We start from the raw sequence: 11,101 nt of genomic DNA, 5'->3' as shown, positions 1-11,101 counted from the left end.
TGCAAGCATCCGCAACTACAAAAGAAGTATTAAGGTAAACCTAACCACAACATTAAACACATGGATCCAAATCAGCCCCTTACAAAGCAACGCATAAACTAGGGTTTAAGCTTCTGTCACTCTAGCAACCCATCATCTACTTATTACTTCCCAATGCCTTCCTCTAGGCCCAAAATAATGGTGAAGTGTCATGTAGTCAATGTTCACATAACACCACTAGAGGAAAGACGACATACATCTCATCAAAATATCGAACGAATACCAAATTCACATGACTACTAATAGCAAGACTTCACCCATGTCCTCGGGAACAAACATAACTACGCACAAAGCATATTCATGTTCATAATCAGAGGAGTAATAATATGCATTAAGGATCTGAACATTTGATCTTCCACCAAGTAAACCAATTAGCATCAACTACAAGGAGTAATCAACACTACTAGCAACCCACAGGTACCAATTTGTGGTTTTGATACAAGATTGGATACAAGAGATGAACTAGGGTTTTGAGAGGAGATGGTGCTGGTGAAGATGATGATGGAGATTGACCCCCTCCCGATGAGAGGATAGTTGGTGATGATGATGGTGATGATTTCCCCCTCTCGGAGGGAAGTTTCCCCGGCAGAACAGCTCTGCCGGAGCTCTAGATTGGTTCCGCCAAGGTTCTGCCTCGTGGTGGCGGAGTTTCATCCCGTAAGCTTTCCTCTGATTTTTTCCAGGGTAAAAGCCTTCATATAGCAAAAGATGGGCACCGGAGGGCCACCAGGAGGCCCAGGAGACAGGAGGGCGCGCCCAGTAGGGGTGGGCGCGCCCCCACCCTCCTGGCCTGGGTGTGGGCCCCCTCTGGTAGTTTCTTCGCTCAATAATTCTTATTAATTCCAAAACTGACTTCCGTGGAGTTTCAGGATTTTTGAAGCTGTGTAGAATATGTTTCCAATATTTGCTCCTTTTCCAGCCAGAATTCCAGCTGCCGGCATTCCCCCTCTTCATGGTAAACCTTATAAAATAAGAGAGAATAGCCATGAGTATTGAGATATAATGTGTAATAACAGCCCATAATGCAATAAATATTGATATAAAAGCATGATGCAAAATGGACTTAGCACTAGGCATACTGCAACCTATCAAGTTTTATCATCTTTTATGGATAAATCATACCTAGCTCTCATGATAAATTCATAAGGAGGTCTAATTCTTTCTCTATGAACATGTTACATACATTTCTTTAAGGGAAATTGGAACCGTATATTACCTTCCTTCATGTCGATAATTGCACCACTTGGTGTGCGCCCAGTGTGCCATTGGGAATAATTAGCTGTCATATTATCAAGAAGCTTCATGGCTTCTCCAAGTGTTATCCCATGAACGTACCACTTCAGAAGAATCGAGAAGGTTTCTGAAAACAAAGTGGGTGGGGGAGGGGCTTTGCGGGCGTCCGAACCACTGTCACGTCCGCATCTGACCGCCATGGCCCACCCAAACCCCCTCCCTCGCCCACGCGCGCTTCCTGCCCGAAACGGTCAGCGACACTCTCCAGAGCTTATGTGTCGCATTCATGCCCAGCCAGAGAGGGCGCGACCTCTCACTTGGGCCGGCATTGAAGCACCGCGCCGGCCGAGAGAGCGCCGCCCGCGCCGCTTCCCGGTGAACGCGACTGCTCTGCGTTCAAATGAGACCACGATCGTCAGCCCTTTTGTCCGTCTGCCGCCCACAATAGTGACATGCGGTTGCCAAGGAACCTACTCCGGCGCCACCCGTCCATCCGTCTGCCGCCCACCATTGCCATTCGCTCGCTATATAAACTTCAGCCCCGTCCAGCCGCAGTCATCCTCCTCCAGCCCCTTTCTCCTCTCCGCATCACTCCCACCATAGCCTCCTCGCGCTGCAAAGCTCTCTAGGATGGACTGCCGCTGGAGTAGAAGAAGGAGATGGCCACCATTGCTGCCAGCTGGCCTGCAGAGGCTGACGATGTCACTATGGAGGACGTGGCCGAGGCCGAGTCGACGCCACCCTCCTCGCCGGTGCAACCCTCGCCGGTGCATTGTAGCATGACCAATTGCGAGGCCTATGCCCATTACATGGACATGGCGCGGGAGGAGTGGGAGGAGCAGATCCAGGAGGCGCAAGCCGACGCGGCCTGCAACCTCCAGCTCCTCAAGGAGAACCAACAGGTGGAGGAGCAGCTCGCCGCCGGCAGGACGATGCGCCAGACACAGACGTGGCGGAGCAGGCAACACTGCTCGACTCGTACCGCTCCGCTCGCGAGATCTTCCATGACCGTTGGCCGCCTACAAGGAGTTCGACGAGGCAGCGAATAAGGTGTGGGGCAAGAGCGACGATGAGGAGGACATGGCCGGCTCCGCCCCGCCTCCACGGCCATGAAGCCGATACGTCCCGGGGTGCCGCCGGCAGCGAGGAAGAGTAGTGCATGGTAGGTCACCGTCGCTCGGGTCCCAGGAAGGCCGCCGCTCTTCCCCTCCGGTCGAAGCCAAGCTTGGTGGGCTGAACATCGACCGGCGATTAACCGCTTGACGACGAAGTGGAGGCGGACATCTTCACTTCTCGGCGCTCCAGAGGCGAAGCTAGAGAGCGCCGAGATGGAACTCGAGAATGTGAAGGCAATAGCCGAAGCATCAGTTCTCGGGGCTCATGGCCGGACATGGAGGGCGGGCAACAACGATCATTTAGATTAAGTTTAGAGTATGTTTTAGTCCGGTATATATGAAAAATATAATGAATTTTGTCTGATTTATATGAAATATGTTTGAAATGTAACGAATTTCATCCAGTTTATATGAAATCTACCGTGTCTGCATGAATTTCGTCCGGTTAGTTTAAATAGTTGTTGAAATGTATACGGGCAGCGTTGGATGGCCGCCTCCAGCCCCGAGCAAGTTCTAAGCTTTATCGGTCTTCTCCGGCTGACGAAACTCTTGAACAAAGAAATAGACCTAGCAGCTAAAAGAGGGTATCCTGAGCAATTGCTGGTGATTGGCCTTGTGTGTCTGTGCCATCTTTTTTAGTAGTTGTACCGCTTTTTAAAGCATTAGCTAATATCTTAATGCAGGAGTTTCTATGAAGAAGAAACAATCTTTCATGTCCGCGGATTGGTCCCCCCCTATCTGCGGATGGATGTTAGAGCAAATTTGCAGCTCAACTTTGGAGATGCCCCAAGGACATTTCCCTCGCAGGGCATCAGCTTAGAGACGGGAGTATTATTATCCCATTTTAGGGCTAGCTTTGATTCAAGCAGTGATTTTACCAATAACTTTGAATTTTAATGCTAATATGATGCTCAAAAAACAATTCGTTTACATGATTGGACTAGGATTTTAGTTTTGAATAATCCTCTGGAAACGATCATCTCTGCATCATTAAAATCCATATAGTAGGACAATTTTTCTTTTGCTCACCTTGATAACATGAAATTATGACTTCGCGTGCTCATGGACAACTTGAAGAACATGAATAAACACACCAGTCGAACTCCTATTTCCATTCTACTTAATATATGACACATATTCTGACAAGACCTCTTTGCGTACAAAACTTACTCTACCTGCCAAAACTCTAAGCCCCAGTGCTATTTGGTCAAATGAGCAACGGCACTGTACCCTGTAAGATGAACATAATGCTACAGAAAAGGTTAGACTAGTCTGATCACCTCATGCTTTTGTTAACATCTCTATATCTCATATGTGATCCCAACTTTGAGCAGCTGATCTTTAGGAATGGACAACACCTTGTGACCCTCTGCCAAGTTCCTCCTCAAGAATGAATACACATAGTCTACCACGACCACCTTTAAGGTGGGTGATTCAGGTCCTGCTATCACATTGGCTGACCCCATCAGATAAACCACCCCTCGCTTCATCTCTGCGTCAATCAGCCGCTTCTCCTCCTCAATCGTCTGAAGAGAATAGGAACTAATCCTCCCTACATGGTTGCTCATGGGCGGCTCTATCACCTCCTCGCTGTGTACAGATCGTGCGGACTTCCTCGGATTCGTTTGACCTTCAAAAACTCCGCTTGGAGAGTCAGTATCCTCATTTTCCGGTTTCTCCACTGCAAATGCATTCTCATCTTCGATGAACATCTTCAACCTCTCCGCTAGGAACCTGGCGAACTGTCCTGAATCCTCTACCCCGTCACTGTAACCATACCGTGCAACACACCGGAACATCCGATGCTCCCTTGGACCAACCTGCCGGAAGACGAACCGCTCCGCAGGTGCCACATGAGGGATGGGTAGGTGCTTGATCGACATGAACAAAAAGATAGAGTGCACAGATGGAATTTTCTCCACCAGCCGCAGGAACACCGGGGGAATACCTTGCACCAGCTCCGAGTACAAGATGCCCACCCCAGGGATCCGCTGCACATTATGCTTCTCAAGCAGTGCCGTCACCTCATCGATGGGGACGATGTGGTCAAGCTCGTACCAGTACGTCATGACATGCACATAGTGCCATGTTACCATTAGGGCCATCAGGACAAGCGCGAAGCAGAATGGCAGGTACCCGCCCTGGATGAACTTTGACAGTATTGAAGACAGGTAGATCCACTCTATGGAACTAAACACGACGTAAAACAACAAGATGAAGATGATGTTTTTCTTCCACACGAGCAACATCACGATAGTCATCAAATGGGTGGTGATTGAGAAGACGGTCACGACACAGATCCCTGTGCATCAACATAATCAAATCAGTAAACGTGCCTAATGTTCTACTAAAAGCCTCGTAAACTTACCATAAGCATTCCCGATTTCGGTGGTAGTTCTGAAGGTGATCGTGATTATAACACTAGCCAGTCCCATCAGAAAATTCACTTCAGGAATGTAAACCTGCCCCTGGTGATGCTTGGAGGTATGGATAACCCGAACCCTGGGGAAGCAACCAAGAGATAGGGCCTTGGACAGGATAGCGAATGCGCCAGAGAGCATAGCTTGGCTTGCAATGATAGCCGAAAGAATGGCAACGATGAAGGTTGGCCAGAACAATGGTGCTGCATTTTTGTTACAGAGAGGCAATCGTTTCTTTTGAGAATCACAAATTAACTCCCTTATAAGGAGCAAAACTGTAGTTTAAGTTGTTTATACCTGGGAGAGATCTGTAGAAGGTGTCTGCAACATTCTCTGGGAATTTCCTCAGATATGCTGCTTGCCCCATGTAACATAGTGCCACCGAAGGGAACAAGACACCATTAAAGCTTATCTAGGTAAGTACAGAAACCGCTGTAAGATATTTATGTTCTGAGACCTGTGCGACGAAAATTGCTAGTACCGTTGAAAACAGATCTAGAGTAAAAGAACACGTTGAAGCAAGAAGCGATGCGGCAATTACCTGAATGGCCGTGATATTGAAATGTCCTAGGTCCGCATACATACCCTCTGTACCTGTACCATAAGGCAGTGCATTCAGATTGCAGGCTACAGGTTCTTTTTGAAAATGCATTTTTCATCAAAAGGTTTACCTGTAACACACAAGATAGCACCTCCTAGTGAAATCCATGCTTCCTTCCCATTTCTTTCGAAGTAATATATTATGTGCATAGGATTGAAGGCTCGGAGAATAGTGATCTCATACACTACGATGTTGTACATTCCAATGCCAGCAATAAGAACGAACCACACCGAGATGATCGGAGCAAAGGAGTACCCGACCTTATCTGTCCCAAAACGCTGGACTGAAAAGAGCATGAACAGAATAGGCACCGAGATCCAGACTATCTGTGCTGTACAAGAAATGCAACATGCACTTTAGATGTGATTAAATCTGGGTACTGACTAATTAGTGATGATAGAAACTATTTTTTCACACACTTTCAGTTAAACTTGGCACTTTCTCTTTGATCCCGCTCACTGCAGAGAGCACTGCAGAAACACGTGAAAAGGAATGCATTAGTATTCCGAAAAGCAATCACAATATGACCTACGAATGACTCTCTGTTACTTTTGCTACCAGAAATCGCTGGTGTCAAGGTCCCATCACCCATCACCATGGATGTACCAAGGATTGTGATGGTGAAGAGGCCAATCTTGGCTGCCTTGCTGGACTCAAGCTTCTCCTTCAACCATTGTGCCCTCTTCAGTGATAAGCTCGGTGATTCTATGCTGTAATTCGACACCATTGAATCCTCTGCCTGCTGGTTTGGGATCAGCCTTATCTTTGAATACCGCGATATAAGTGAGTAGAGCGCAAATGTGCCACCTGTAATAGCAATGTGCAGAGAAGACATAGTAAGTACTCCAGCTTGACATGTCAATATTCCAAAATATCAGCTTACCATCTCCGTTGTCATCTGCATAGAGCACGATGAAGACATACTTGATCATCGGTAAAAGGATGAGGGTGTATAGGATGAGCGAGAGGACACCCAAGATATCATCCTTGTCTTTGACGCCGTTAGGGAAGGTGCTCGAGTAACAATAGAGCGGCGATGTCCCAACATCCCCATAAATGATGCCGATGCTCTGAAATGCAAGATGCAGTACTTGTGTCCAGTTTCCCTGTGTCAGTCAAAAGGCACATTACTGTCAAACTATAACCTGGAGGAACATGGTTGCTGCATCATAACCAAGTTGTGTGTGAAGCAGACCTCGGAGCCATGGCCTTTGATATTAGAGACCTTCTCCGCATCACCAATAAGTGAGTCTTGGCGCTCAAACCGTTTGGTCGTCTCGGTGCACAGTGGTTTCTCAACTTCTAGTGACATCTGTGCTCGGTTGCTATTTTTAAGCACCTCGCAAGCTTTTGGAGGTATTTCTCCTACAGAAGGCAGACAATGCACACATATAAACAGCAATATATTTCCAACAAAACAGCATGAGCACACAGTAAACAGAACTACAAAGCACTATAACAATTAACACGTTACAGGGAAAAAATGTACAAACTGAGCAAGTAAAAAGTATTAGACAGTGAACACGTACTCCCTCCGTTCCTAAATACTCCCTCCGTCCCAAAATTCTTGTCTTAGATTTGTCTACATACGGGATGTATCTATTCATGTTTTAGTGTTAGATACATCCGTATCTAGATAAACCTAAGACAAGAATTTTGGGACGGAGGTAGGATATGACGTTTTGGTAGTTCAAATCGTTCAATTTGAACTAATGGAGGGAGTAGTAAACACTAGACGGTACTTCCTCCATTCCATAATGTAGTGCATATAGATTTTTTGAAAAGTCAAACTTCGACCAAGTTTATAGAGAAAAATATCTACATCTAGTAGAATACCAAATACATATCATTAGATATACCATGAGGTATATTTTCGTCTTTTTTTATGTTTGGTGTTGTAGATATACATATTTTTCTATATAAACTTGGTCAAGGTTTAACTTTTGAAAAAAATCTACATGTACTACATTATGGAACGAAGGGAAAAGTAAACATTCACAAATAAAATACCGGCAGGCAGCCGCACCATCTCATAAATAAAGGTACCATCCAGAGATTACAAGCGCACAGTTAAAATTCTACAAAAAAAATCGGATACGACCATTTTGGAGGGCCCGATAATCAAGCTAGAAAACTGGATAGTCTTATTCCGCCAGACATTAGCAATACCATATCCTATGCCATATCCCATACACCGGATTTGGAATAGGGGCAGACAGTGTGCTGGTGTAAAAAGCCTCAGAACATATCCTATACCACTGGATTCAGAAATGGTTGGTCCTAGCCATTTTCACCCCTAAATATCACTACTGGTTGTAAGCACTAAACACCGGCACAAGGTGGTATAACGGCATTTTAATATGAGGAATAATCCCATGCTACAAGGAATGGGTTGATCCAACCACTAGCGAAGCATAGACAGATGGATTGCTCGGGTTTCGTCAACAGATTAAGGTTTTTGGGTGAACTGATAAGTGCATGGAACTCAAATACAGGGTTTGAGATTATGGTTGCACAAACTCGCAATTTCAAGGACAAAAAACAATCGTGACAATTAACAGTCCAGTGGTGAGGCCAAGATGGAAATGATCATTAAGCTTCCGGGTCTAGATTCAAGGATAGACGAAAGTATAAGTGGACATGTAAATGAAATGTAAGTGGATTTACTTTTCACCGTAGGCCGCAAAGGTTCAACTATTGGGGATAACAATAACGGCACAAGAAAATGTAAGTGGATTTACCAGTTGAGTTGGGTAAATTAGTTGGTTCATTTCATGGCTCACGGATGATGGGTCTTAGCGTCCTTAAGACAAACTCATCCTGCATAGACCAGTGATGCTTAGAGGTAGCCTGCATCCAGTGGATTGGAACGGATCGCTCTTTACCACTCTTTGTGGAACGGATCGCTGCCTCACCTGCTGTACCTAAAAAAAAAGAATGTTTGCCGGATCTGCTATGGTACGGATATAAAAAACCTCCACTCAAAATTGAATTACTGTCCCCAAATCTTGCGCGCGCCATAGAAGGTAATTCCAAAAAAGAAAAGAAGCATACCTCGCGAAGCAAATGTCGGGGAAGAAGAACAAGGGAAGACAGGGAGGAGACCGGAGGGCGGAGAGGAGAAGAGGGGACACTCGCGGCCATGGCACCCCGTACTTGTAGAGCAGGGAACGTCCCTGTGGTGAGGAGGAGATCATTCGGCCACGCTCCGCGAAGCACGGAGGAGCGGATTCGAAGGTCGGCCGCATCGCGTGCCGTTGCGCTCGCGGGCAGGAACGACGGATAGGGACGGCTAGCTTTATTGAACTACAGACAAAAATACATCGCTCACAAGCACCAAATATGCCGAGGCAATCCAACTAATAAAAGTCTTATTTGGATAACTAAATTTAGCTAGCACATGCGCTATTTGATTCGCAGAATAAAAATAATGTTTAAAAAAGACCTTCTCAATTAAAAAAGTTGCTTCCATTCTATAAAGATAGGCTATACTGCATCCCACCAGTAAGATTGACCATTATAAAAGTTAATCACATTATCCGGGTTTTACTCGACTTTCACTTGATTAATTCCCATAGCATTAGCAAAATTGAGGCGTCCTTCATCTACATTGCTTCGGTGGTCATCACATTTGCACCAAACTGAATATACTTGCATTGGGCATCTAGAAAAGTACTTCCACAATCTCTCAAGATGGATGTAGTGGCTGCTGCACCATTCTTAGTAAACACGGTTGCATCAACAAATCTGGCTCAGGGCAGGGGATGCACGAACGGCTTTCTTCCAAGCTAAAATCAATTCTAGAAGGAGAAATTAAAAATTATTCATTCTCTGCAAACGGACACGATTACAACCACAACCCATGGTGAAAAAGCAGCCATTGCTCACGACCATTTTGCAAACCTGTTGGTAAGGAAAGAGGAAAGTCTGTGCTCCATCAACTGGGAGGAATTGGGTATGCCTTTACAAAATGAGGGGTTGGATAACCCCTTCTCTGAACCTAAAGTCTGGGCCGTTGTAATGGCATCACCATCAGACAAAGCGCCAGGACCGGATGGCTTCTTGGGGCCATTCTTCAGAGCTTGCTGGAACACCATAAAGGATGATGTTATGGCTGTTTTTGATCACTTCTACAGATTGGCTGACGAAAATTTCGCTGAAATCAACACGGCCATGCTTGCCCTCATACCCAAGAAGGACGGGGCCACAAAAATTAGTGATTTTAGGCCTATAAGCCTCATTCATTTCATGGCTAAGCTGATCACAAAGGTGTTATCTATGAGGCTGGCGGTTGTCATTGATAGGATCATCTCGCCTGCTCAGACGACCTTCCAGCGACGCAAATGCATCCACGGCAGCTACCTATACGTCCAGAATTCTGTCCGAGCTCTTCATAGGAGCAAAACGTCGGCGCTTCTGCTTAAGATAGATATAGCTAGGGCTTTTGACAGCATATCATGGGAGTACCTCATTGAATTGTTGCAGCAACTTGGATTCTCGGCTAGGTGGAGAGATTGGCTCGCTATTCTACTCTCTTCCTCCTCCTCGTCCTGCATCATCAATGGTGATCCGGGAGATTTTGTCATTCATCTGCGGGGACTCCGACAAGGGGACTGTCGGTGTCAAAACCGGCGGATCTCGGGTAGGGGGTCCCGAACTGTGCGTCTAAGGCTAATGGTAACAGGAGACAGGGGACATGATGTTTTACCCAGGTTCAGGCCCTCTCGATGAAGGTAATACCCTACTTCCTGCTTGATTGATCTTGATGATATGAGTATTACAAGAGTTGATCTATCACGAGATCGTAGAGGCTAAACCCTAGGAGCTAGCCTATGATTCTGATTGTTCTTGTCCTATGGACTAAACCCTCCAGTTTATATAGACACCGGAGGGGGCTAGGGTTACACAAAGTCGGTTACAAAGAAGGAGATCTAATATCCGAATCGCCAAGCTTGTCTTCCACGCAAAGGAGAGTCCCATCCGGACACAAGATGGAGTCTTGAGTCTTGTATCTTCATAGTCCAACAGTCCGGCCAAAGTATATAGTCCGGCTGTCCGGATACCCCCTAATCCAGGACTCCCTCAGTAGCCCCTGAACCAGGCTTCAATGACGATGAGTCCGGCGCGCAGGTTGTCTTCGGCATTGCAAGGCGGGTTCCATCTCCGAATATTCCAAGGCAGGTTAAGGATCGTGTCCGGCTCTGTAAGATAATTTTCACACACCATCGTAGAGATCATAACACTTTACAAATCTAATCTGCTGACAATTTTTCACGGTGTTCTCTCACGCCGCGGCCTGGCTCAATACAAAATGGTTTTTCTCAGCCCGCCATGCACTGCAAGGCGGTTTTATTGGCACACTTCGTCGAAGCAGAGATCGTGTCCCCCTTATTACGGGATTCCCATCAATATGGGTGCGGGCAACCCCACTACGCCTGTTGGTATGACTCCGTGTTTTCAGGCAAGTCCCAAACGGTTACGCTGAGGACGCTTGATATTCACCCCCTTTATAGAGGAGCCGAGGCCTATCCCTCTCTCTTACCACGCTTGCGCCTTTCTGCACCTCGAGTTCCAACACTCGAAGCTCAAACTTAGGCACTTCAGATCTTCAATCATGTCCGGATCCAACCTTCAAGGCCGGTGGATGGCCTCCTCTGTCACAGAGGAGGACATTGTGAAGCTTAGGGAGGCCA

General features: G+C 46.3%; 1 protein-coding gene across 5 annotated transcripts; it reads right to left on the bottom strand.

Annotated features, from left to right (window-relative positions):
• Positions 1–3,472: 3,472 nt before the first annotated feature.
• Positions 3,473–8,709, bottom strand: LOC123045355 (potassium transporter 19). Of its 5 annotated transcripts, XM_044468381.1 has the most exons (12): positions 8,463–8,708; positions 8,324–8,332; positions 8,150–8,228; positions 6,604–6,773; positions 6,292–6,514; positions 5,958–6,215; positions 5,828–5,878; positions 5,479–5,739; positions 5,349–5,401; positions 5,105–5,219; positions 4,756–5,010; positions 3,473–4,689 (listed from the first exon to the last, which is right to left on the bottom strand). In XM_044468381.1, exons 4-12 carry the CDS (start codon positions 6,718–6,720, stop codon positions 3,689–3,691), a joined length of 2,334 nt encoding a protein of 777 aa, XP_044324316.1. In that variant the 5' UTR covers positions 6,721–6,773; positions 8,150–8,228; positions 8,324–8,332; positions 8,463–8,708; the 3' UTR covers positions 3,473–3,688. The 5 variants fall into 5 exon arrangements, with proteins under 5 accessions (XP_044324316.1, XP_044324318.1, XP_044324314.1 ...); XM_044468383.1 differs by having other exon boundaries at positions 5,967–6,215; positions 8,150–8,332; XM_044468379.1 differs by having other exon boundaries at positions 8,150–8,326.
• Positions 8,710–11,101: the final 2,392 nt, after the last annotated feature.

Source organism: Triticum aestivum, chromosome 2B (genome assembly GCF_018294505.1).
Source record: "Triticum aestivum cultivar Chinese Spring chromosome 2B, IWGSC CS RefSeq v2.1, whole genome shotgun sequence".
NCBI classification, from domain to species: Eukaryota; Viridiplantae; Streptophyta; class Magnoliopsida; order Poales; family Poaceae; genus Triticum; species Triticum aestivum.
The sequence above is the reverse complement of the archived record's forward strand: the minus strand, read 5'-3'. Positions and strand labels throughout refer to the sequence as shown.

What these genes read in the sequence shown, in the direction of transcription:
- LOC123045355 (XM_044468382.1), bottom strand. Translation starts at nt 6,720, where the DNA reads ATGTCACTAGAAGTTGAGAAACCACTGTGCACCGAGACGACCAAACGG. An exon ending in AGTGCCAAGTTTAACTGAAA is followed by an intron (nt 5,740 to 5,827) that starts GTGTGTGAAAAA and finishes TTTCTTGTACAG; the next exon opens with CACAGATAGTCTGGATCTCG. An exon ending in TCAATATCACGGCCATTCAG is followed by an intron (nt 5,220 to 5,348) that starts GTAATTGCCGCA and finishes GTACTTACCTAG; the next exon opens with ATAAGCTTTAATGGTGTCTT.